This window comes from Pituophis catenifer, unplaced genomic scaffold (assembly GCF_029215685.1).
Source record: "Pituophis catenifer annectens isolate HBS135680 unplaced genomic scaffold, rPitCat1.0.hap2 SCAF_12, whole genome shotgun sequence".
In the NCBI taxonomy this organism is placed as follows: domain Eukaryota; kingdom Metazoa; phylum Chordata; class Lepidosauria; order Squamata; family Colubridae; genus Pituophis; species Pituophis catenifer.
In genome coordinates, this window is record NW_027256892.1 from 6,341,477 (window position 1) to 6,367,443 (window position 25,967).

The window sequence follows — 25,967 nt, forward strand, 5'->3', positions numbered from 1 at the left end:
TTCTCTTTATTTCAACGGCTGTGAATTATGTTCATTCACAGCCCGTAATGAGTCACAAATAGTTTGTAAAGAGTCCAACAGAAGTCTGCCACAGTCCTTTGGGATAAGGCTGATAAGCACCCACCTTTATCTCCCTTGACATGCTACCAAAGACCTACTTGGCAATTAGCTTTGCAAGGCCACACGGAGCACAGAGTCAAAACAGAGCTTCAGAGTTTAAACTGACCAGAATGAACCAAGTTGCTTCCTGCAAAGGCTCATGTGCCTTTGCTCTTCTTTTATGTCTTATGGGAGGGGCCAATCATCTCCAAGCCCTACTCCTGAGTCGCTCCTTTTGTCTTAACTGTTCTTGCCTTCTTGGCAGCTCTACGCATGCGTGCACTGGGAACAGGCTCCTCTTGTTCTTTTGCCTTGCTGATGTCTGACTCTGGAGGCTCCGGAGGCAGCACATAACTCCCAGATGGCCCTGGCCCCCTCTCTGTCTCCAATGCAGAGCCCTCATCCGAGCCTTCACCAGACTCCAGGACTAGCCCATGTTTCTCTCTAACCTCTTCACTGTCCACCTGTGCTGCCAGCTCCGAAGGCCACCAGCGGACCACAACAGAAGGTCTGCAGGAAGGTTGTCATTGTGTTCATCTGAATTTGACCACAACTTCCCATGAGGGCTGAAACCCTGCGCCCAACAAGCTCAGTTCCAGTTCCATGGAGAATTGCAACATATTCCATTAAAAATGTTTACACACAGTTTCTACAGTTTTTGTCAACACAGGTCAAGCAGGGGAAGGGAGAAGAGTTTACTATAATCTGGCTCCATGAAGCTGTTTGCTGAGAGCCAGAAGAGGTTTGTTCTGAAAGTATGCAGCCCCAAGTTAGTATCTCGACACAGAAGCTGCATTTAGATTATATTAAAAAATAGACATGACTCATTTCCTGGTTATTCCACCTAAATCCTTGTTATTAGTTGAGCGTGAGGGAGCTGAGGCTTCATTTCATAGCCAACAGTCAGACTGAAAAATAAAGGTGATGACTGCATATGCTGAGGCTGGGACAATTCAGTTTGTCCAATTTTTGGTTTGGGGTTGGAGGATTCAAGAATGGACACCCAGGAAGAAAAATCACTGGAAAGAAAACATTCTCATGTCCTTCTTTAGAAAGAGCCTCCCTCCCTCCAGTCTCCTCCAAACTGCACTGCTGAAGTTTGGGGACAAAATGACTACAAATCAGTGTAATTTGATGGCAATATAATTCTGGCTGTTTTAAAAAAATAGGTAGTGGTAGTCCTTGACTTACAACTACAATTTGAACCAGAACTTTGCTCGCTAAGTGATGCAACTGTTAAGCAATTTATACCCAGCAACCCACAACTTCCTGTATTTGCACTGCTGAAGTTGGGTATTTAAATAATTTAGCAGGACAATCTTAGACCATTTAGGGTTTAGAGTGGGAAAAAGCACTGTTTGGCTTTAGGAGCTCTCCCATTCTTACCTGTCTTCTGCATATCCTTCCAGTAAAAGAGAAAAAAAACCAAGATGAACAATTTTATTCCCCTACCCCTTCCAGTGATATCCCTGAAATAAATACAGTGTTATGTGGCTGCTATTCAGAGGTTTGGGAAGCTAAGTTGCAGTCTTCACCCCTCAGATGTTGCCCACTTGTCAAAAGATGCCTTCAAAATCACTTGAGGAGTTATCTACATCAAAGAGAGATGACTTTTCATGTTCTGCCTTTTTGCTTTGCCAGACCTGTTTTCATAAAGATACATGTTTCTTGGGTTTTTACATAAGGCAAATAACCAACATGTTTATGTGTAATAAGTAGTTTGGCTCAACGGGACTTTTAATAGGGGAAAGTGAGATCTCTGGTGATTCTGATCTGATGCTTAGAGAACCTCTGGAGTATACGAGGTTCAGAAGTCAGAAGTCATTGTTATGCCTCTAAGGAAGACTTGGAATTTTCACTTAGCAATGAGGAATAGCTTTATTCTATATTCCATAACTTTGGGTAAAGAAGAAGTGTCAAAATGCAAGAATAAAATGGGGCTACCTTAAATGCTGGATCTTTGCTTTAATAGGGCTTCCGTCAGTAACACTACTGCAACGTCACTAGCAATCATTAAATGTGCCCCTGACAGTCCCACCTTGTCTTGCCTTTAGGTTTGTGCATGCCAAGTACGTGCTACAGGGAAGATGTACGCTTGCAAAAAGCTGGAGAAGAAGCGCATCAAGAAGCGGAAAGGGGAAGCGATGGCTCTGAACGAGAAACAGATCTTGGAGAAGGTCAATAGCCGATTTGTGGTGAGCAACAGTCCTGACTGTGCTGTTGATGACTGCATTTGGGATTGGCCTTTAGAAGACTGACATATCCAAAGACTTCCATTTGCTAATGCTATTTGGCTCTGCATTCTGAGGGGAATTTCACAGTATCAGATTCAGCCTGGTTGATTTAGCTGTAGTTACTGCCCTTGATAATTAAATGAAGCTTCTTACATTCAAAAGTGATGGTCAAGTGTCTTTTGGGGGCAGCACAGCCCTGTTTTAACATCTGTCTTCTCCAGATATAACTGGACAAATAATGTTGTACCAAAATACGCTTCCAATTCCCAGAAATTACTTGACCCATGTGACTTTTAAAGTAGCCCTGTCATTTTTCAGGTTTCACTCATCTGAAAAAAAATGTGGCTGTTTTAATTAATAGCAGAGTAGCTAGACTTGCATTCTGGAAGACTTCCACAGATTCATTTTCAAAGTGTGCACAGCTCTATCAAATAAGAAAATGAGGCAGCTCCCTGTATTCCTGCACTATTGAATGTCACATGTTTGTGAAAGGGGATAAACAGAAGGAAGATGATTGTTATTTACGTGTTTCTGGATACTTGGACACTGTAGAAGCAGAATTCTGGAATATACTTGGAGTCAACTCCTCCTTCTTTTCATCTGTGCCAACAGGTCAGTTTGGCTTATGCGTATGAAACCAAGGATGCTCTGTGCCTGGTCCTCACAATCATGAATGGAGGTGACCTGAAGTTTCACATCTACAACATGGGCAACCCGGGTTTTGACAATGAGCGGGTCACCTTCTACGCTGCAGAGATTTGCTGTGGCCTTGAACATTTGCACCGGGAGGGCATTGTTTACAGGTGAGAGGGGATGGAGTTGTTTCCTGGCTCCAAGAAGGTAGAGAAAGGGCTAAGGCAAAGTCTCCCTTGTTACATAGTTGGCACGATGGAGAAGTGATCATCACCCTTCATCTGATTAAGTGTTGAGTTATCTGAATGGCAGAGGGAATCAACTGCTAAGCCAACATCGCTCTACCTGGCACACTTCATGTGGATTCTTTAGGAGTTGTGACCAACGATTTCAGAGGGAGAGATGTACTAAACCACAATGGATTAGACAAAAGGATCCAGTTGTCTGAACAGCCCTTTTGAATGTCAAACCCCAGCATGGTCCTTTATCCCTCTGAGATTTAAAGTAGCACTCACTGAATAACAGTCACCCGCCTGTCATTCGATGTCATTGACCAAATGAATCATCATAAACCTAAGCTTGAAATCAACTGTAGACCTTTGAAAACACCTTTCTAGTGTTGGTCATCTCTCTCTGAGATTCAAAGCTTTTCCAAATCGCTTTGTAGCACTCAGACTTAGTGCTGAATAACATTCATCAGTGAAAACTGCAACAGACTGCTATAGAGTGTGGTAGTCCTGATTACCGAGCTTAGTAGAGCGAAATCCTCTTCCCCCCAAAATCATTCTATTTCTACTCCCCTTTTCTCTTCTTCATAACACCCCCCCCCCTTCGCAAGCAGCCAGCATTCCACACCCATGAGTGTTCTGCATTCTAATTGGTCTGTTTGGGAGAAACACACTCTATTAACCTTTCTCTCTAAGTATATTTTCTATTTCTACATAGATTGGGATTCTCCCAAGTTTACTACTAGCTCCCTCTTGTGTGTCAACGGTGCCAAGTCACAGGAGCCATGCCTGCACAGTTAAAATCTGCACTGGGAGTATTCCCTAGCCTTTATTTATTTTATTTTATTTTATTTTATTTTATTTTATTTTATTTTATTTTATTTTATTTTATTTTATTTTATTTTATTATCAAATTTATATACCGCCCTTCTCCCTGAGGACTCAGGGCGGTGTACAGCCAAAGTAAAAACATAAACTACAAACATTAAAATACAATTAAAAAGATATATGTATATTTGGCCCCATAAGTAAAAGCAATGACAAAACAATTAAAAACATTTTTAAAAAGTGTTAGGCCAGCCTGGCTTGCTGAAAAAAGAAAGTTTTAAGGGCACGGCGGAAGGCATCGAGGTCTTGGATTCTTCTTATCTCTGGGGGCAGCTGGTTCCAGAGGGTAGGTGCCCCCACAGAGAAGGCCCTCCCCCTGGGGGTCACCAGCCTACATTGTTTGACTGATGGCACCCCGAGGAGGCCCTCTCTGTGGGAGCGCACAGGTCGATGGGAGGCCGTCGGTAGCAGCAGGCAGTCTCGCAGATAGCTAGGCCCTATGCCATGGAGCGCTTTAAAGGTGATAACCAACACCTTGAAGCGCATCCGGAAGACCACTTTTCATCTTCCTTGTAAAGTGGAAGTACAAACATACTATCTAGAAATGCTGTATTATTATGTATTGCTCTACATTTGATCTACAGCAAGAGCCTCTCTTGTGAGTCCCTCTAAGGTGGGACTAGAACTCGCAGTCTCCTAGTCAATCAATCAGAATAGAGCTGGAAGGGACCTTGGCAGTCTTCTAGTCCAACCTCCTGCTCAAGCCTGAGACCCTATACCATTTCAGACAGGTGGCTGTCCAGTCTCTTCTTAAAGACCTCCAATCATGAAGCACCCACATAGTGATTGTCATTGGCAACATAATATGTACATTCAATAAAAAACGTAGTGCGTTAGAACACCCTCCCCCATTTTTAACATCATAAATTGCTTTATTTTAGAGAAGGCAAATAGCACTATAATAAAGTAATGCTATTTTTGCCTAAAAATTATCTTCAATAATGTACATAACACAGCTGGTCCCAAGTGGGATGAAAATAACCAAAAAGTATTTAGCAAATGGGAAAAATTGCATAGCATTATTTATATTCCCTTATTAAAACAGATTCATTTCCTTAAAAATCCTGCAATAAAACAATAAAATTAGAAAAGTATTACAGTGCAATGCATACAGTAATGTATGTTGCATTATAGTACAAATGCAAAACTAAATATAAATTAATGCAAACTGGAAACTAAGGAGCCTCAATTACATGTAATGCCTGGCAAAGAGTTAGGGGAATTCCTGAGTATTATTAGACAAGGTCATTCTAACTTAAAATACATTCTGTCTTGTTAAACAAACCAGCAAAATCAGTCAGTATACGTGATTGACCTATCTAATAATTGACAGGAATCTGTTTTAAAGAATTATTTCAGATTTGCACATAGTTGTCAACTAGACAAGTGAAGTTGTAAATTCTGGGTTTTTTCCTACTCATGTAAAAGAGAGAGAAGGGAAAAGGGTGTGTGTGGGTGAGTCTTCAGCTACTTGTCTGCACATGTGCAAGTATTCCTTCATGGATTTAGCCATTGTATTATGCCATATTTTATTTATTTATTTTATTTTTGAATTTGTATACCGCCCTTCTCCCTGACGACTCAGGGCGGTGAACAGCCAGATAAAAACATCAGATACAAATATTAAAACACATTTAAAAATATATATAGATTTGGCTTCTTAACCATGGTTTCTTAACCATGTTTATTCAACAATACGTCATCAAACTAACCGCGCTGTGGCTTAGGTGAAGTCTGAATCAACATGAACGTGTTTGCAGGAGAGTTGAAGGAGCTGTAATCAAACACCTCTCAAGAACACTAGTCTGGGGAAAGCTCTGTTCAAGATAAGCGTAACAACAAAGTGAGCAAACCACCAGAAAATCTGGCATGGAAGGCTATTAAAACAACTGAAAAAGGAAAAGATGGCCCCAATTAAAAGGTGGTCCTCTGGGTTTAAGATGAGAGAGAGGGATATTCGGAAGTAATTTTACTGTGCCTAGACAAAAATCAAATCATTTGTTACGTATGTTAAGTTTCAAGGGTTCTGGAAGCCCCCTTGGTTTATCTCTTTATTTGTATCCCGCCTTTATTATTTTATAAACAGCTCAAGGCAGTGAACATATTTAATGATTCTTCTTCCTCCTATTTTTCCCATAACAACTCTTTGATGTGAGTTGTGCTGAGAGAGGGTGACTGGTCCAAAGTCATCCAGCTGGCTTTCCTGCCTCAGGTGGGACTAAAACTCATGATCTCCTCGTCTAGTGATTGGCCCAAAGTTACCCAGCTTGTTTTCATGACTAAGGCCGGACTTGAACTGACAGTCTCACCGTTTCTAGCTGGTGCCTTAACTGCTAGACCAAACTGACTCTCATACTGGTTACCTGGTTCTTATTCTGGGTTGTGTCTCTATCTCCCCTGCAGGGACTTAAAGCCGGAGAACATTCTCCTGGATGATGATGGTGAGTGCCACGTGCCACATGCTTGAATTGTTCTTCCTGTTATAGACTTTCAGAATCACTTTTTTTACCTACAAATGTCAGAGATCACAGCCAGCTCTTCCTTCCTTCATTCAAATCATCTTCCACCGCTCAACAACACAAGCACATTTTTGTGCAGATTAGAACTTCGGCCACTTCTGTCTTAACTCAAGAGTTATGTTCATCATCATGAAAGATCACGGGATCCCCATTGTAATTTCATATCCTCTATAATCACCGTCTCCCTTCTTCTGTCTAGGGCATATACGGATCTCAGATCTGGGGCTGGCCATTAAGATCCCCGAAGGTGACACCATCCGTGGCCGTGTAGGAACTGTGGGCTATATGGGTATGTGTTGGAGAACTGCTCCAGGTCTTGTTAGATTGCTGACTCAAGAGAAAGCTGGCTCCATCCATGGACCTTCTTTTTGGATCCATCTGACCACACAGGCTGAGAGGGCATGGTACTTTAAACAGGGCAGAGAAGCTATTTTAGACTGAAAATCAAATTTCTACCATTACAGTTAGTCCTTGACATGCAGCCACAAGTGGGACCAGAATTTCTGTTGCTAAATAAGGCAGTTATTAAGGTAGTCATGCCCCATTTTGTAAACTTTTTTGCCATGGTTGTTAAGCGAATCTCTGCAGCTGTTAAGTGAATCTTGTGGTTGTTAAGCAAATCCAGCTTCCCCGATTAACTTTGCTTGTTGGAAGCTGGCTGGAAAGGTTACCAAATTTTGATCATGTGACTGTGGGGATGCTACAACAATTATAAATGTGAGGACCAGTTGTTTTTTCAGTGCTGTTCTAACTTTCAGCCGTGATGGTGCAATGGTTAGAATGCAGTATTGCAGGCTAATTCTGCTGACTGCCAGCAGTTCGATTTTCACCGGCTCAAGGTTGACTCAGCCTTCCAAGGTCAGTAAAATGAGGACCCAGATTGTTGGAGGCAATATGCTGATTCTGTAAACAGCTCAGAGAGGGGCTGGAAAGCACTGTGAAGCAGTATATAAGTCTAAGTGCTACTGCTATTTGAGTGGTTGCTAAATGAATAGTTGTAAGTCAAGGACTGCCTGTATTGTCATTGCTGGTTCTGTTGTTATGTATGTATAGCCCATTTTTTTTTTTTTTTAAATTTGATTTATATGCCGCCCTTCTCCGGAGACTCAGGGCGGCTTACAGTGCGTTAAGCAATAGCCTTCATACTTTTGTATATTTATACAAAGTCAGCTTATTGCCCCCACAAACTGGGTCCTCATTTCACCTACCTTAGAAAGGATGGAAGGCTGAGTCCACCTTGAGCCTTGGAGAGATTCGAACCAGCAGTAAATTGCAGGCAGCTGTGTTAATAACAGGGTGCTTTAAACCACTGTAGTACCAAGGCTCTTTATAAGTAAGTAATTTATAAGTAAAATAAAGAGTCCAACAAAAAAATTATCAATCCAGAAATGGTTTGTTACTGCCTTCTATTTTTTTAGTTTTCCAAAGTAGAATACAAACCTAGACATTCTCTCATCCAGGAACTAATCAGGTCCAACCCTTTATGACTTTTTCAACCAGTCACTCAGTGAAGTGCTGCTACTTGTTAAAAAGCAACACATTTAATTCCTTCCCTTTATAAGGGGGAGAAGTCCTTGCCCATTGGATTTTGCATTATCACCTGTGATGGGTAATGGCTCTCCAGGATGCAAAACAAGAGAAGATTCTTTCTCATAATTTGCCACCCAATCGAGTGCTTTACATGAAACTGTTGTCTCTAACTGTGCTCTCTCCACCTTTCTTCTCCTCTTCCCAGCTCCTGAAGTAATTAATAATGAACGCTACTCCTTCAGCCCAGACTGGTGGGGGCTTGGCTGCCTCATCTATGAGATGATCGAAGGCCAATCACCATTCCGGGCCCGCAAGGAACGGGTGAAGAGGGAAGAGGTAGAAAAGCGGGTTCAGGAGGACCATGAACAGTATTCAGACAAGTTCTCTGAAGATGCCCAAGCCATCTGCAAGTTGGTGAGTGATGGGAAAGAGAAGAAAGCCAGAAGATAAGGAGGAATCTTTGCCATAAGTCTGTAGTATCAGATGACAACTCCTACATCCCCTGAGTTGAGGTCAACTTGGGGTCAACTACATGAACCTTTTGCCACTATCAAGAAGTAGTTCACCATTGTCTTCTGTTGGGATTTTGTTTCAGCTTCTCAACTGAACTTCCCTTTGGTTTGTCAAGTAAGGATCAACTAAGAGTTTTGTGATCAGCCAAGATCAGCCAGGTCAATCTGCTTAGCCGGGCATAGATAAATTGTGCCCATGTGTGTGTATACACCTTTATATGTGTGGGCTGGTTTGGATAGAGTGTATTTAGTCAAGCAGCCCCACATGGTATAAAGCTTACAAGATTTCCACTTTGCAGGAGCTTTCAAAAGCAATAATATAAATATTTCTTTTACATTAAGAGAAGCAGAAAGGGGTGTTTCTGATCATAGCCATGTCATGCTACTGTTGTAATGCATGTTGATCCCTTAATGGACTCCCCATTATTTCATTTCCATTGGTTTAATTTTTAAAATTGGTTGATATCAATCATATGTTTTTTTTAAAAACGCCTCTGATGAGGGGGACGAGTCCTTTCTCTTATGCATGGACACTTTCTTTCCCATTATAAGAAGCTGTATTTACAGGACAAACATTGGTGAACTATTCTGGACTCAGGTGGGTTTGAGAACCAACTTGGTTTAGTTCCATGGTAGAAAAAGCCAACTTGACTTTGGTTTACAAAGTCTACTTTAAAAAAGTTCTGAGTTCAATGTTGTCTTGAAGGCTTTACTTACAAGTTGTTCTCTTTTTTCCCCTCAGCTCCTAACTAAAGACCCTAAGCAGCGGCTCGGAAACAAAAGTGAGGGGGCCGTCCAGGTGAAGCAGCATCCATTCTTCAGGACAATCAATTTCAAGCGACTGGAAGCTGGGATTATGAAGCCCTCATTTGTGCCAGATGTAAGTTCTTACAAGTAAGAGTGAGGAACTCAAGAACAGCAATAAGAAGACAAATAGATGGGCCAATGTTTTATCTGGAGGGGTGAGCCAGTGTTAAGCCAGTGCCAAACTTCCCCTCTTTCTCCAGTTGTTGTTGGCTTCATCATCATCATCATTTTGTATTGGGATATTCTTTGTCACCACACTATAAAAAACATGTTGAGATTAGAAAAACTGCAGAGAAGAGCAACCAGGATGATTAGGGGACTGGAGGCTAAAACATATGAAGAATGGTTACAGGAACTGGGCATGGCTAGTCTAGTGAAGAGAAGGACCAGGGGAGACATGATAGCAGTCTTCCAATATTTGAGGGGCTGCCACAGAGAGGAGGGGGTCAAGCTGTTTTCCAAGGCACCTGAAGGCCAGACAAGGAATAATGGATGGAAATTGAACAAGGAAAGATTCAACCTGGAAATGAGGAGGAACTTTCTGACAGTGGGAACAATCAACCAGTGGAACAGAAGTTGCCTTCAGAAGTTGTGGGAGCTTCATCACTTGAGACTTTCAAGAAAGGATTGGACTGCCATTTATCAGAAATGGTGTAGGCACATATTCTATCCATCATCCTCACATTCTATCCATCATCCTCACCAGTTTTTTCCCTCCCTCCAATTCCAAATCTGTCCCAAAGAAGCTAAATAAAAGAACTAGAAATTATCTTATGGGGTTCCCCAGTATCCACTTTTTGCCTTTTTAGTTGGATTTAATATCATAAACTGAGCTAGAAAGGACCATACAGATCTTCCTAGTTCAACTCACAGTTGAACTAGGAAGTTCAACTATGAAGTTGAACTGTGAAGTTCAACTGTGAGTTGAACTTCAATCTAGTTCAACTCACATGAATTTACAAAACCATCCCCAACCATCCAGCCTCCCTCTCTCCCTTCAAAGGAGAAGTTCTCCTCCACTATTCTGGCTAGATGGTGGCACTGCTTAATTATTGTTATCTTTAGGAAACTCTCCCTGATGTTCATTCTGAAACTTCTGTCTTTTAATTTCAACTTCTTAGTCCAGTCCTTACTTTGGCTTTCGAACGGAACAAATCCATCTCTTCTTGCACATGACTTGCACATCTGGATATGTAAGTCCTGGAGATGACAAACTTACTGGAATCCTTCTCTTTCCCTTAGCCTCGGGCTGTGTACTGTAAGGACGTACTGGACATTGAACAATTCTCCACTGTGAAGGGTGTCAACTTAGACCAAACCGACAATGACTTCTATGCCAAATTTGCCACAGGCTGTGTCTCAATCCCCTGGCAGAACGAGGTAAGGAAGGGACATTTACCAATATTTATTTATCAAATTTAGAAACTGCCCATCTCCCTCACAGAGGGACTCTCTGCAAATCAGGGAAGAGACTGGTGTATTGTAGTTGTATGCTACCTCTAAGCTAAGAGAAGATCATTGGCAAAGCCTCTTGATCTAAGGAGGCCCATAGAGAAGGTTCTCCCAAATGTTCATTCTGTCCAGCTGTTTTAAGGATTTTATTAATAGCACCCTGTTTACCCACCATTCTTACCAATTGCATCTTCTTCTTCCTTCTATCTAGATGATCGAGACAGAATGCTTTAAGGATCTCAACATCTTTGGACCAAATGGCACCCGATCCCCGGATCTGGACTGGAAGCAGCTCCCTGACCCACCCAAGCGTAGCCTCTTGCAGAGGCTCTTCCGGCGTAACGTAAGATCCAATCTTGTTCCTTTCTTGCTATGTATCTTTACAGCTGCCAATCCCACACTTACAATCTTCAATACTACTTAGCCTGATTAAGCAATTAGCAGTAATTGTGCCTTCAGCTTCAAGGTATACTTTAGGTACTTTGTATATAAGAAGTATATTTTTGAACATACTTCCAGGTAAACATGCATATGGGTCTTCTCCAAACTGGCTAAACAGCACATGTGGGGATCTCAGTTCCTGGAACTTTCAGCAATGGCTATGCTGGCTGAAGAATTCTGGGAAATGAAGTCCCACATCTGGAAGTCACCCAGGTTGGAGAAGCCTGGTTTATAGGATCTCTGCCAGAGATTGCAAATTGGAGGAATGTTATGTGGCTCAATGATAAAGCACTGCAGGAGTTCCCAAGATAAACCTCTGGGCACCTGTTACATCCTTCCTGAAACTTTGGAAGGCTTCCGCTAGTCAGAATGGGCAATATTAGTCTAGATCACTTCCAGATGTATGCAGTAACTCCATCAGTCTTCAGCAAGTGCATGCCGAATGGGGAATTCCTGGAGTTGAAGTCCATACATTCCAGAAGTTGCTGTGGTGGGGGAATTCTGGAACAGTGGTCCAAATCTGAATAAGGCAGTTTCTTAGGTTCCTAAGTCTTTGGATTCTTCTGTTTAAAGAACAGCAGTTCAGTGGTTGAGCAACTGCATGACCCAAATAAGTTCTTGGGTTTATTGCTGGCATCTCCAAGAACAGAACAATGACAGATCTTGCCTGTTAGTCATGCTAGAGCAGATTTTTTTTCCCTCCTGCACTCACCTTTTTCCCTCTCTTCATTTTTCCCTATAGCCAAGTGACTTCACCATCAGCACCAACGTACATTCCAACCTGTCAGCAGCCCCTTCACCAGCTTGGCCCATGGCACAGGCTCCCTCCTGACCTCTGGAACTAGCACTCATCCTTTGCCTTCTCAGGGTTGCCTTAGGCTGATATACGGAAGTCCCTGTCTTGGGCCAGGCTCTGTTACTGCTGGGAGCTGAAGGAACACAGCCTTCCAATCGGCAGGGCAGCAATGGTCCAGAAGACCTTTGCCACCTCCTGGTGCTGATGTGGATTGGGGGCATGAAGACTCTTCTTGTCCAGAACCTTGGCTGCTGCTTATTGACAGGGTCTTCCTTCAACTTTCTGTACTTTGACTGCATAGGGAGCATCCATGGCTCTCCCCCATTTCCTTTGTCTCATCACCTCCTGACCCAACTTTCATGGGAGATCAAGTGGGGAGATGTACCTGAGAAGGAAGAATTTAAAAACAGAAAGAACTACCAATGACACCTGGAGATGGCAGAGATGAGGGCTGGAGTCTTAAACTGGAGAGAAAAAGCTTGGACAAAATTGCAATGGGGATGAGAAAGACTCCCCACTCTTGCACTGGCATTTCCAGAGACTGGTGGATAAGTGTGTGTTGGTTTGTGCGTGGATGTGTATTGAACGGTTAGCTCCTTGGAGTTCATTCAGGGTTTTTCCAGGGATCTCTCCCACCCACACTATCAATTCTACAGCCTGGGGCAAAGCCAGAATGTGGAAGACAAAGAAAGTTGAAGAGCAATTGGTTGTCTTTCTTTTAGGACATCATTTCTTGGCTGGTCATCCTCTAGCTGTGCTGGACTGTCCAGCAACTCTCATCCCTTAGCAATACAGCCTTTAGACCAGATTGTTGGGCGGGGTCAACTGGAATCCAGGACATGTGGAAATCCCCAGATGCAGAATGCTGCTTTAGAGGCTCTCAACAGGAAAAGACAGAGAGGTGAGATGGATGACATCTCAGCCTGCATAAAGGCTTCAGTGTTCCCAAACCCTGATTTTAACCTCAACCTGCAGTGTTGAAGATATATTTTTTAAATCGTACATATTTTAATTTTTATTACAATTGTTTCCATAGGCCTGCTATTCATTTATTTTATTTCCTTTCCTTTCTTTCTCTGTATTTCCCCCATTCTCACTTGACCTTTCCTTTTTCTCTTTATGCCACCCAGCCTAGTTGGTTCCTGTTGTGTTAAAGCAGATGCAGGGTCTACCCTGATTGTTATCGTATGCTCAAGTACGATGGAACCAGGCAATTTGATCCCATTGATTCCAAAAACTCCAACATCCAAATGGGATGATAATGAAAAGACCGACTGCAGGTGGACAATTGTCTTTTAAAACCCTTCTCTACATTGGAAAATAAAAACCTCTCTGTAAGTAGAAAAGCAGAATAAGACTGGGTTAAAGTTTTAACCCATAATATTCTGGATTTCTACTTTCAAAGAGAGTCTTCTCACCCACCCTACCCCAAGCACAAGGCTCAAGTGCATTGGGTCTATTTTAATTTTTGCCCTAGGCTTGGGCAGGACTAATACAAAAGTAAATGAAGCCAACCAATTGGAGCCAAAGGCTTAGCAAAATAAAGAACAGGGTGATTTTAGAAAAAGAATGGAATTTGAGGTCACAGTATTGTCTTGACTTTTGATTACCCTAATGCAGTGGCCCTCAACCTTTTGGGCACCAGGAACTGGTTCCGTGGAGAGAGGTTTTTCTGTGGACCAGAGGGAGTGTGGTTTCGTGTGCTGCCTGCATCCTGTGGATGGGGCTTCGCTTGTTTGCATGGCCTGGTTTCTGGCATACCACGGCCCAGTGTTGGTCCATGGACCGGGGGTTGAGGGACCCCTGCCCTAATGTGCTTCATTTCAGGAAAAAAGGATCATTTTGTTGCTGCTATTGCTAAATAAGTGGAAATCCCTGTTGCTTCTTTTCTTTGAAAATGATAGCAATGATGATGCAGAGAGAAATGCACAGGGAGAGCATTTCTCCCTAGGCTTAGAGAAGAAGTAAGAGAAGGGGGAAAAGACAAGTGTGGAGAGGGCAGGGAAGACTCACCCTAGGAAACTTTGTTCCCAAATTTCTCCAAACCCAAACAGGAAACAGGGCTCTGGAGTTGTGTTGAGGAACAGTGTGGAAGTTATGATGCTTATAGCTCTCCAGAGGCTGGTGGAGCCCAACTCTCAGCATCTCTTACCTTAGCCCTTCCTAGGTGGCCCTGGTGGAAATGGTCATTTAACAAGTTCTGGACGGCTATAGATTTTCTACTTCTAAACAGGGCTAGGTTTTCTCTAGCTTCTAATATACCTACTTTAGTGCTCCAGTTTGACTCTGTTTCCCACCTTCACTTCTCTTCCATTTGTTTTTATGATCATAGGAAGCTCTAAAGCAGGGGTCTCCAACCTTGGCAACTTTAAGACTTGTGGACTTCAACTCCCAGGATTCCTCAGCCATCTTAAATTGCCAAGGCTGGAGATCCCTGCTCTAAAGGATAGGATAATAGATCTATGGACAAAGCTGCTGCTTTCCCTTCAGGCTGCCAGTGTGTGATGCTCTTCCACTGATTTCTGTGGCTCAGGCTGAGACTGGAACAATGCATCCGTTCTAAGATAACTATAAGGAGCTTCCCAAATTCTGAGGTTTCCCCTCCAATGCCATCACACGTTGCAAAGGTCAGGAGAAGATAGATCTATTTTTACTCAGAATTCCTTCTCTATCTTATCTCTTGGCTGTTGTGTGACCTGCTGAGGGAAAGGCTTGCTCTCAGCTTGGTGCTTTATTTTTTAAATAGGCAGAGACATCCTTGGTGTAGGAAGGACTTTCTGGGTGAAATATCGGAGAAATGCTGTAAGCTGGTTTCTCAGCAGTCAGACTTCAGTATGGGAAATGCCCTCTGATCCTCCAGCGGCAGGTGTGAAAATTTGGGCTTACCCTTGACCAGCTGAACCCCAATGAGCAGCCTGACCCAAGCAGTGAAGCTCGTCTGTTCATTAAATCCCAAGTTTTAGCAAGCCCCGTCTAGAGAATTTGATTTCCTTAAGGCTCAACTCCTTAAGGATGACTAAAGACCAGAGGCTGTCTTTGAGGCCAGAGAGAGAGGGGAGAAGTTGGGGCCTTCCTCTTGTGCAAATGACACCATGCTGATATTTTGGATGGATGCCTGACTTTTAATAACTGTATGGTAGGCAAAGGGTCCACTAGTAGAACCAGAAAGAAATTGCAGTCTTTCTCTGTGGGTGTGATTGTTTAAAAACTGGATCATGGTCAAGGAAAGGGAGACTTCTCTTAATGCCCAAGGTAAACAACTGAACTTCCTGAGCTGTTGGCATTTTTCCACTCCGTTACTTTTGCTTTTTTGGAATCTCAGTTCCTTCTCTAACTTCAGTTGCCCCTCCCTAAATCTGTAGCATGGAGATTTGTTTTAAAACAAAAACAATCCAAGTTAGTGGGAAAAGTAAATAGGCATGAAATCCTGGTACAGGGTCCACATACCCACTTTGCATCTTTGCTCTGCCCACTAGGACCCTTCCAAAAACATAAGTGTCCCCTGAAAGTTGCCTGTTTTTTTTCCAGGAGCCTGTGTAATGCCACTTCACTATAAGTTCAAACGAGATGTTTGCAAAGAGAAGAAACCACACAGCTGGCTGTGTGGCTTTGCATAGGGAAAACACATGGCAGCAAACAGGCAGCCAAGCTTCCTTCCCACCTTCCATTTCTGTGCGAAAGCTGACTCTCCATCTGTGGATTATTCCACAAAGCTGCCTGCATTAGCATTAGAACACAAATGTAGAGTGGGGATCCCAGGATTTCTTTTTCTTAATATATAATTCAACTCCAGAAATTAAGTGATTCCTTCCTCCCCTGACCAATTTTTCATGTGGGCTGTGGGCTGATGGATCCTTAGTTGCCTCCTGAAAGAGATTGGATTGGCTTCTTAGGAGGATTGTGTGAACCAATCCAAAGAAGTTCCAAGCTGAAGAGGTTGACCCTACTTTTCTAAGAATAAATGGATTTGGATTGCTTTGACTTTCAAGAACAGAGGTTCTAGAAAGGACCTCCTGCTCTAATATTAACAGATCAGGCAGAAAATGATTCATGTTGCTATAAAGAGCTATGGGCAGATTTCATGCCAAATTGGGTATGAATTGATATCCATATTTCCACATGAACGAAGACCAGTTCAAATCCAGCATCTTTGAGCAGACGTGATGACCTAGCCATGCCTGCTCCCCTTCTTAAAGACGCAAAAGATTCCATTGCACAAATGGTTTTGTACAAGCAGTCCTCAACTTATAACCACAACTTGCTAAGCAAGGTGGTTTTTGAATGAGTCATTGCCCAATTGTATAGCCTTCTGTGCCCCAGTTCTTAAGCAAACCTGGCTTCCCCTATTGAATTTAGTCATTCGAAGCTGGCTGGGAAGGTCCCAAGTAGCGATCATGTGACCCAAAGATGCTACAACTGTCATAAATATAGGCTGGTTGCCAAGCGCCTGAATTTTGATCAGGTGACCATGGGATGTTGCCACTATTCTAAGTATGAGAGCCAGTTGTAAGTTACTTTTTTCAGCACTGTTGTAACTTTGAACAGTTGCTAAATGGATATAAGTAGAGGACTACCTATAGGATTTCCACTAGAAGGAAAGGCTATCTCAGGAGTAACAGAATTGGAAGGGACCTTGGAGGTCTTTTAGTCCAACCCCCTGCTCAGGTAGGAAACTCTATACTATTTCAGACAAATGGTTGTCCAATTTCTTCTTAAAATCTCCAGTGTTGGATCATCCACAACTTCTGGAGGCAAGTTGTTCCACTGATTCATCATTCTCACTGCCAGGAAATTTTTCTTTAGTTCTAGGTTGGTTCTCTCCTTCATTAGTTTCCATTCATTGCTTCTTGTCCTGCCTTCAGGTGCTTTGGAGAACAGCTTGACCCCCTCTTTTTTTGTGGCAACCTCATTAATGCCAACCTGACCCATTGTGCAAGATTTTGGAGATCCTGTTAATTGAAATAGTAGCCTCTCTTGACATATTGATTCCTAGTAGTCGTCCCAAAATTTAACTGATAGAAAGGGAATTGATTCTATAGATGGGTCATCCAATGAACAGTGTTTATATCATTTCATGTTAATTCAGTCTATAAAATCAATTACAGGTTGAGTGGGGCTTGGTCCAAAATAGGTGAGCTGTTGTTGGGCTGTAATTGGCCAATGGTCACATATTGTGAGCCCTCTGCTAAACCTCTCTTGGCTCAATCCCCATCACATACTTTATTGCAGACCTCTTTCTCATGTACACATACCTACAGAGCTATGGGTGGAAAAAAAATACAACTTTCAGCCAAAATCAGGAGGAGAGGGAGAGAGGAAAATTGTGAAATTGTGATCGCACCTCACGCTAAGCCATAACATGGTTTGCTGGCTTAGAGTTTAGTGTAATGTGTGTTTACAGGCAGATGTAGCTTATTGGAAAAGTTGTGGTTGTACAATGGTCTGGTGTGATGGGTGAACCTCATCTAGGTGAGAACCTCCAAATGAACCAAATAGGAAGAAACGTGAACAGACTATGAGCAGAATATGAAGGAATCGTTGCCTTCTCAGTCTGAGAAGAACAAAAGGAGGAAGTATTCTGTGGCTCTAGTGATCCCCTTGACCTCAGACCCTTACACTTTTTTTGTATTTCCCTTTTCTTTGTACATCCGTGTTGTTGGGGTTGGTCTATTGTTGGCTTTTTATTTCTTTCTCTTTTTTTACACCACTCGTTTCTGATTCTGGAGCATTTGGGCTGACTTCTCGGGTTTTTATTTTGTACATTTGTAAATATTTGTATGTTGAATGTTTGGATGTACATTTTTAAACTTGAAAAAGCTGCAAGCCAAGCCATGTTTGGAAAGATGCCCCTAATGCATTGGGTTTTTTTTTTTTAACTGGGAATATGGAGGGAGGTGGGAGGAGAGAAATGAATCTAAACTTCTTATATTATAAAGTCCCTGTTCCAGTCAAATGAAGCCAGAGTGGAGAGGGGGAAAATTATCTCAGTGAGTCAACTGGGATTTCCGTTCCTCCCGATTTTAAAATTTCATATGGTATATATGTACTACGGTTGCTGTTTTTTCTTGTTACTTATTCCCAGGGCTGTGTGTAATCTGCACTGAATAAACATATACACCAAATCTCCACCAAAAAGAGCTGCGTTCTCTGAATTACCTGAGAAAGCCAATTTGATCTACTCGTTAAGGCACTAGGCTAAAAACTAGGAGACTGTGAGTTCTAATCCTGCTCTAGACCTGAAAACCAGCTAGGTAACTTTGGGTCAGGAAGGTAATGGCAAATCTTGCCAAGAAAACTGAATTGTCCAAGCAGTTACCAGGAATCAAAAAAGACTTACACACATACAAAGGGGATGGTAATGGAGTGATATCCATATTCATTACTTAGGATATTTAAACTAATGTTTTAAGGGTTAAACATTGTTTTGTTTTTTTAAAACATTGATATATGCAGCAGCCAGTGAAAGCTCTGTATCTGGTTACAGAGAAGCATCACGTTTTTACCTATATGGAACACTAGGAGGCAGTACATCATTAGTTTCAACCTACTTAAAACTTATTAAATGTACATAGTCTCAGATCTTTTAATGAACTTGAATTCTTCTAGTAGGGATTGAATTCATAGGCTACTGAACCTGAGAGGATGATATAGTATTATCCCCAGCAATGTTTCAGGAAAGGATATACACAATCTGTCTTTAGAATGGTGTATAAGACCATCTTCCTCTCCTAAGCTTTCAAACCATAGAGATGTATAGTTGCTAAATTATGTCCTTATGTATGAAGTTATATGTTTGATGAGACTCAAACAGGAGAAAAACATCCCTATATGGCTCCTGAAAGTCCATATGAGTAAAAGCACTACACAGGATATACATTGTGCAAAAAAATGTACATAAGGACATGAACCACACTAGCATCTGAATATTCCTCTGGTCTGGGAGCTTAAGCAACGGAAGGTGGATTGAATGTACCATTCTAAAAATACTGTACATTCAGAATTATGGCAGACTCTACACCAAACAGAAGGATCTTCCATGCTCCCCAATTCTATTAGTTCAAGTAGTGACTTCTCCTTTGTGACCTGATTCAAGATCTCAAGAGACAATCAACATGCATGGTATCTCCTTGCCCTGTAAAACAATACTTGGGCATCCAAGGATCTGCAGGCCTTGATAACACAATGTGGTTGACCAGACCAGAGTCCTGTTTGTAGCAGTAAACATTAACTGCTTGTGCTCTTCAGTTTAGCTGCAGAAGGGAAGGGTGAGGAAATAGCTTGAGATAGTGGTGCCATCAATGAAGGGCTTTCAGGCAGGAACCCAGTAGTCAAATCAAGAAGGAGAAACTCCAAACCCAGCATGATGGATCTACTACATTTTAAAATAGGGAAACAAGTAAAGGGGTATCTGTGCAAGACCATTAAGCCGCAAGGAGTTTGCCATAGAACATTTAAGACTACAGCCTAAAATTACCATTGCCACTGTGATTTAAGGACAAGGTCAGCCTGATAGTAGTGAAAATGATAAATAATAAATCTTAGCTAATTATCTGCAATTTAGAGCATTCCTAAACGACCTCAAGAATTTATTATTTACTTTAAGGCTAGGAGCAGAGTCGAGATAGATGAATGAACTTATCCTTGATAAAGTTTCTAAAATGTGCAACATGAAGTATGAAAAGGGTTTTGGTGTTTTTTTGTTTTGTTTTGTTTTGTTTTTGGCTTCATGTTGCTTACAACTTAGAAAGTAAGGTCAGGAAATTAGAATAAGGGATCAGAAAAAATGAAGGTTCTTTTTCAGAAACTATGGCAAAGTTGCCACAGCTACCTTCCCAGTCTCCTTCTGCCTGTGTTCAATTCTGTTTAAGATACTTGGGATTAATAAACTAAGGAATAGGTTTACTGAAGTTAGTTGGACATTTGAATGAGTACCCATAAGTGCATTTATGTAAAAATTCTATGGGAACAAATGTTTCCAGAGATTGACTGATCAGAAGAAAAGAAAGGAGGCATAAAACATGTGTGACTAGTTTATTATTCTATGTATGGGATGAATGGCATTGAATTTAATAAGATTCAGTTCAAGCAGAGATGTCATGGAGCAGCCTTTTAAGATGATGTGTAGATACACATGGGAAAGCTATTATGGCTTAATATGGAAATGCCTTTTGAAGGAACTCATTCTCTTTATTTTGATCCCATTGGACAGGGAAGATGTTTTAGCCCAAGATTAATACACTGAAGAAAACCTTATTTTTTAGATAAAAAGGAACTTTATAGTCATTGACCAATATTAGTACACTCAACAGAATAGAGAAAGCAAAATTAACTCCTAACAACAATAACTATTGGCAACCATTGGTGGGCCAAGCTTTTGCATAACATAGCAAAATTTTGCTACTTTAGAAAAATAAATTTATGTTTTTTATCTGGTTGTTGAACAGATAATGAAAATAAAAATTATCATAGTTAATTATTTCAATGCCTTCTTTGACTGGACCTGTATGAAGGCTGGAACAGCAGATGGCAGCATTTGGCTGAGTTTATCTGAGCTTGGAGTCAAACAGGGTCAGGAATAATGAATAATGGGATGAGACACCTCCAAGGAATATCAGTAGTGTAGACTGTACTGGGAACAACAGCAGCAAGAAGAAGGCCATGGCAAACCACATTAAGAATTTGTTGATTTGTCTATGTGAAGTCATTGACAGTCAAACTCGTCTAAAGGTGATGGTCTCTTTTAATGAAGTTGATTTCTTTAGAGTTTCAGAGACTCAAAAGTGAAAGATAATACACAATGAGACACGAATAGATATGTGTAGATTCACTACAGTCATAGACCTGCGCAGTATAATGAGCTAAGTAAAGATAGACTGAAATAACCATGAAATGTTTAAAGGAAGTCTGGAAATACCAACTTTAAGACCGTGGCTGATGCAACGGGACCGCCTTCTGCCACCAATAGCCTCCCACCGGCCAGTTCGCTCCCACAGAGAGGGTCTCCTCAGGGTGCCATCGGCTAGACAATGCCGGCTGGCGACCCCCAGGAGGAGAGCCTTCTCTGTGGTGGCACCTACCCTTTGGAACAATCTACCCCCAGAGATACGAGTGATCTCCGACCTCCGGACTTTTCGTCGGGCCCTAAAAACTCATCTCTTTCAGTTAGCCAGTCTCTCTTGATTTTATGATTTTATGGTTGGTTTTAAATTTTGATATGGATTTTAAATTGATAAATTTTAAACTATGGGCCAAATTTAATTATTTTAAATCTATTTTTAATCGTACTTTATGTATAAATGCTTTTATTTTGGCTGTTCACCGCCCTGAGTCCGAAAGGAGAAGGGCGGTATAGAAATTTGAATAATAAATAAATAATAAATAAATAAATAAACCTACATTTCTGCAGTCTTGAAAGCAATGTGTCTTTTCATTCTTCAGGACATTTTATCTGCAGCAGCAATCCCATTTTATTTGCAGCAGGGATTCCTGTGTGCCACAGTGTCTTCTCCTGGATGAAGAGGAAATCCTATCCTTGGATTCCCTTTGCCACAAAACTGAAACACTCTGCATGTTTTGGGTTCCAGGACCAGACTGGATATCTTTACATATCCAAAGACCTTTATCTGAATTCTCTCCCTACATTCATAGCATGAGGTGAGAGGAATGACCAAAGAACCCACAGAGCAGCAGAGCCAATTGGTAGAATATTATTCTCAGAAGATTTTCCTGATGCCCCCTTAACATTCTCATTGGTGCCAGATGGAGGCCTTTTTAAAATTTTCACTGGACTGTTTGAATTTTATCTTTTTATTTCATTAATAGATAAGTGTGTATGTATGCTTGTATTTGCATGGATGTGCTAGTCAACATATTTTGGAATGAGAGGTTCAGATTTTATTGATAAACCAGCCTTCCATAACCCAACCCTGTCTGCTCAAGGACCTAAAAGTGAATTATCTTGCTTTTGGATTTCCCAATGTTTTGATCAAGCATTTCTTCTTAATAGTAGGTTGATCTTCACCAAGGCCAAATTGTCTAGTAGGCCAAGATTTATTAGTTTCTGTTGTCCAATGCTCAAATGAAAAAAACATGGACTTCTGAATCATCCTCATCTGCAAAAGACTTTTAAAATAATGGAAGATTTATTAAAATAGGATCCAATAAAACAAAAACTTTTAATATAAAACATACACATACAAAGAAATGAGGGTGTTGGTATATATGATGGAAAAAGTGAAATGAAAAATTCTTATCCAAAGGTTTTTTCCAAAAGACAACTGGACTTTTTACATTCCTTACATGTAGATCTTACTGGAGGACAAACATCTTCATAACTTTGTTAGGAGAGCTTCATTTACATTTTTGTGACAATTTTTCAATCAATGCACTAGATTTTATTTCTCCCTCATTCATTTCCATCTGTCTAATGCAGGGGTGGGTTCTAAAAATTTTTACTACTAGTTCTGTGGGTGTGGCTTATTTTGTGGGCATGGCTTGGTGGGGGGTAATGTGACTGGGTGGGCGTAGTCAACTTTTTTTTTTTTTTACTTTTAAAAACATTTTTTCTACAACCTTAAGAGGTTGCAGAAAAAAAATGCTTTTAAAAGCCTCTGGTGATCCCAGCTGAGTTGCCTGATTGTCAGAGGCTTTTTTTTTACTTTTAAAAGCATTTTTTTCGGCCGAAGAGGTTGTAGAAAAAATGCTTTTAAAAGTAAAAAAAAAATGATGAGGTGGGTGGGGTAAGCGAACGGCAACCAGGCTGGGGACCGGTTCGGGGGCGTGGCCAACCAATGTTATTACTGGTTCTCTGAACTACTACAAATTTTTACTACCGGTTCTTGTGAACCAGGAGCAACCCACCACTGGTCTAATGTCAGTTCCATTATTGCCCTTGCACTCAAATAGAAAATGCTTTATGTTCAGCCAAATGTCACAGGCCAGAGATTAGTTTTGTAATCAACTCCATTTTCTTCTGTCAGAAGTAAATTGGAGATAAAGGGGGACAAAACCCACTGTCCTTGTTTTCTAACCTTCTTGGACAATTTGGATTTTACTCTGCAGAATTTCTAATATGGAGCTTCTAATATGGAGAAGTTCTACAATTTCCTATCTATCCCAAAGGTAGTTGCAGTAACACTCATCAAAATCCATTACAGTCATCAAATACTCAGATTTCAGAGAATATTTGTACATTTTTTTTATGTCACAGAATGTCCAAATTTGGCAACTTTGAGACTTGAGAACTTCAGCTCCCAGAATTCCTATGCTATGCTGGCTGAGGAATTCTGTGAATTCCACAAGTCTTAAAGTTGCCAAGTTTGGAGACCGCACTTTTATGAGATACAGCCAACTCATCAACTCACCTAGCAAACCCTAGGTAGAAAACAACTATGAGTAATTCTGAACTGATTAAATCTTTAATAGGATGCAACATCCTCTATGGCAGATGCTAGTTCCATTGGGGTATATTTCCTTCTACAGGGACAATTTAGCCACAGATAGAAACATTGCAATAAGATATACAAAAATAAAGCTATGCTTTAGCTCTACTTATTGAAACGATATATATGAAACTATATAGATCATTAATGAGTTATGATCATAAAAGAGAAGAAATGTGTCTATTTCCCAAGCAAGTACATCCAGAATTGTGTTGCTTCCCATTCAACTCTTATACAGTTTACTTCTTTGTAAACAAGGAAGCTTTATGGATATACGGTAGGTGTGGCTGTGAAGCAGAAGGGGCTGTTGTTGCTCGGTCACAGTTTTATTTGTTTGTTGGTTTATTAAAGTAACACAGCCTTGGACTGCTCATTCAAGGTGAATGACTCTGCCTGGCCCATTGGGACATGCTAAATTTTCCTTCAGTGCTGCTATGATGGTTTTGAAGGTCATTGGTACAGCAAGAGCAATATGCTGAGGCCCTTGCATAGCTTTTGTCAACCTCCTGTTCTCTAAGTGAGGAGCCACAGCTTCCATAATCCTTAGTCACCACTGACACCCTCCCTCTTCCTTCCTTCCTCCTTCAAATCTTCCTCATTAGAAAACTGGAAAAGGGAACCCTCTGGAATTCTGTTCTTCGTGGGAGAGGAGAAAGGATGATATTAAGAGGCACCTTAATATTCACCTGGGCCTAGGTATACAAATACATGTCCAATCACTCACATTTCTTCAAGATAACTAGATAGCCAAGCCAAACAACAATTCCCAAATTTAGAAGAAGCCTAACCTTGGCAAGATTAACTGCCCTCCCAAAAGCTGTTTTTGAGGGTGCCTACTTTGTTTCCATGAAGGATTTTATATTGATTTATTTCCTTCATATAGCTGTCCAACTCAACAAAGCCAAGAGATAGGTTATATCGCACTGGGCAGAAAACCAGTGCAATTGTGCAAGGCTAGCAATGTTGGAGCTAACTTAATCTAAGGTGGAATGTTGTTCCCCAGGGCTGATACCAGGGCAGAAAAAGTTTTCCTCTTGGGCTTCACCAGTTGACACTCCTGTTGGACCAGGCAGGACAGGTAGAAACAATGGGGGAGAAAGAGTTCTTGAGACAATAACCCACATTTGTTATGTTGCTCTTTTCATAAAGATGCCCAGCTGCACTTATTCATTTCTCATCTAGTCAGATTTCCTGGTCACCCAGATCCATTTTATTTACAGTAAAATTTACTTATTTACTATCCAACCAGAGCAATTCAATTCTCTACTTCTTAAAGTAGCTATGTTTGGTTTTACTTTTTGGAAAATACATCGTATTTTCACCAAACCAGTTTTATAATTTTGGGGTTTTAATTTTTATTTGCTGTCTCATAGTTTTCTTTCACTGATCAATGATTCTAATAAAGTACTACTTTCTCTTGATCTAGGTGAAATCAGAAAAAAAAATAAGATTTTAAATGGGATATACAGTAGTTGGCCTCAACTCATTTGCCAAGAGTTATTTAGCTGCCATCAATTTGAGCTGGATTCCAGCAGATTGTTGGGAAGGAAAAGAGCTTGTCCTGTCAACTTGCCTTACAATTACAAGCTGTAATTCTTCTAAACTCATTTCAACAATTTATGTTATCCCAATCTGATCCGTTCTGTTCCCTTCTTTCTCTTCTACTCTCCAAGCAGCCCCATATTCTTGAACAAACAGAAGACTCCTCAAGTTCTGTCCTTCCCTCCTTTCTCCAACTGTTCAAGAGAAATCCACAGACACTATAAAACAAGAGAGGGAAGCCATCAAATGCTGCTTTCTTGGAAGTCTGATCAGCTTCCTGTAGGCCAAATCAAAATTTCTCATCTTTCAGATACGATGTTTAGTTTCAAAAGACCACAGTTTTATGGCTTCTTGCCTAGTGGCATAAACCTAGAGGGCTCCTGGGGAACCAGAGAGGAAGTTCTATAAGAATTATAGCACACATAAAGCAACATCTTTTCAGCCAAGGAAAAGCAAGAAAGGAAATTTTGGAATGTTCAGTGTTTAATGCATGGAGGAAGACTCTTCTCCAATACTTCATCCTTTCCATGGTCCGTCTTCCATTCAACAAGGGAGGTTCTTCCTTTATATGTTATTATGAAATAACAAAGAGTAAATTAATCTTGTTCGTTCTGGTGCTATCCAGACATTTTGGGCTTCAAAGCCCATAGTCTGTTGTAAGCATGCTATCTGGGAATTATGAGAGTTGAAATCCAAAACATCTCAAGGACTCTAAGATGGAAGAAGGCAACTTTAGAACTATTTCTGCCATTAGGATTATGAATGTTCTGGTCCAAGTTAGTATTTATTCTATTTCCCTCTGAATTTTAAAATTGCTTACTAAGTATGTGTTGCCATCTTCCATCA

The 25,967-nt window shown here is 41.0% G+C and overlaps 1 protein-coding gene across 1 annotated transcript in view; it reads left to right on the plus strand.

Annotated features, from left to right (window-relative positions):
* LOC139323262 (G protein-coupled receptor kinase 5-like) overlaps positions 1–18,260 on the plus strand; it is an 80,571-nt gene extending 62,311 nt beyond the window's left edge. Inside the window, exons 8-16 of the mRNA XM_070952550.1 lie at positions 2,154–2,294; positions 2,946–3,136; positions 6,485–6,522; positions 6,800–6,889; positions 8,336–8,544; positions 9,385–9,522; positions 10,692–10,829; positions 11,113–11,244; positions 12,085–18,260. Of these exons, the coding sequence (XP_070808651.1) occupies positions 2,154–2,294; positions 2,946–3,136; positions 6,485–6,522; positions 6,800–6,889; positions 8,336–8,544; positions 9,385–9,522; positions 10,692–10,829; positions 11,113–11,244; positions 12,085–12,174 (1,167 nt within the window). The 3' untranslated portion in view covers positions 12,175–18,260. The remainder of the gene's footprint in view (positions 1–2,153; positions 2,295–2,945; positions 3,137–6,484; positions 6,523–6,799; positions 6,890–8,335; positions 8,545–9,384; positions 9,523–10,691; positions 10,830–11,112; positions 11,245–12,084) is intronic.
* The last annotated feature ends 7,707 nt before the right edge of the window (positions 18,261–25,967 follow it).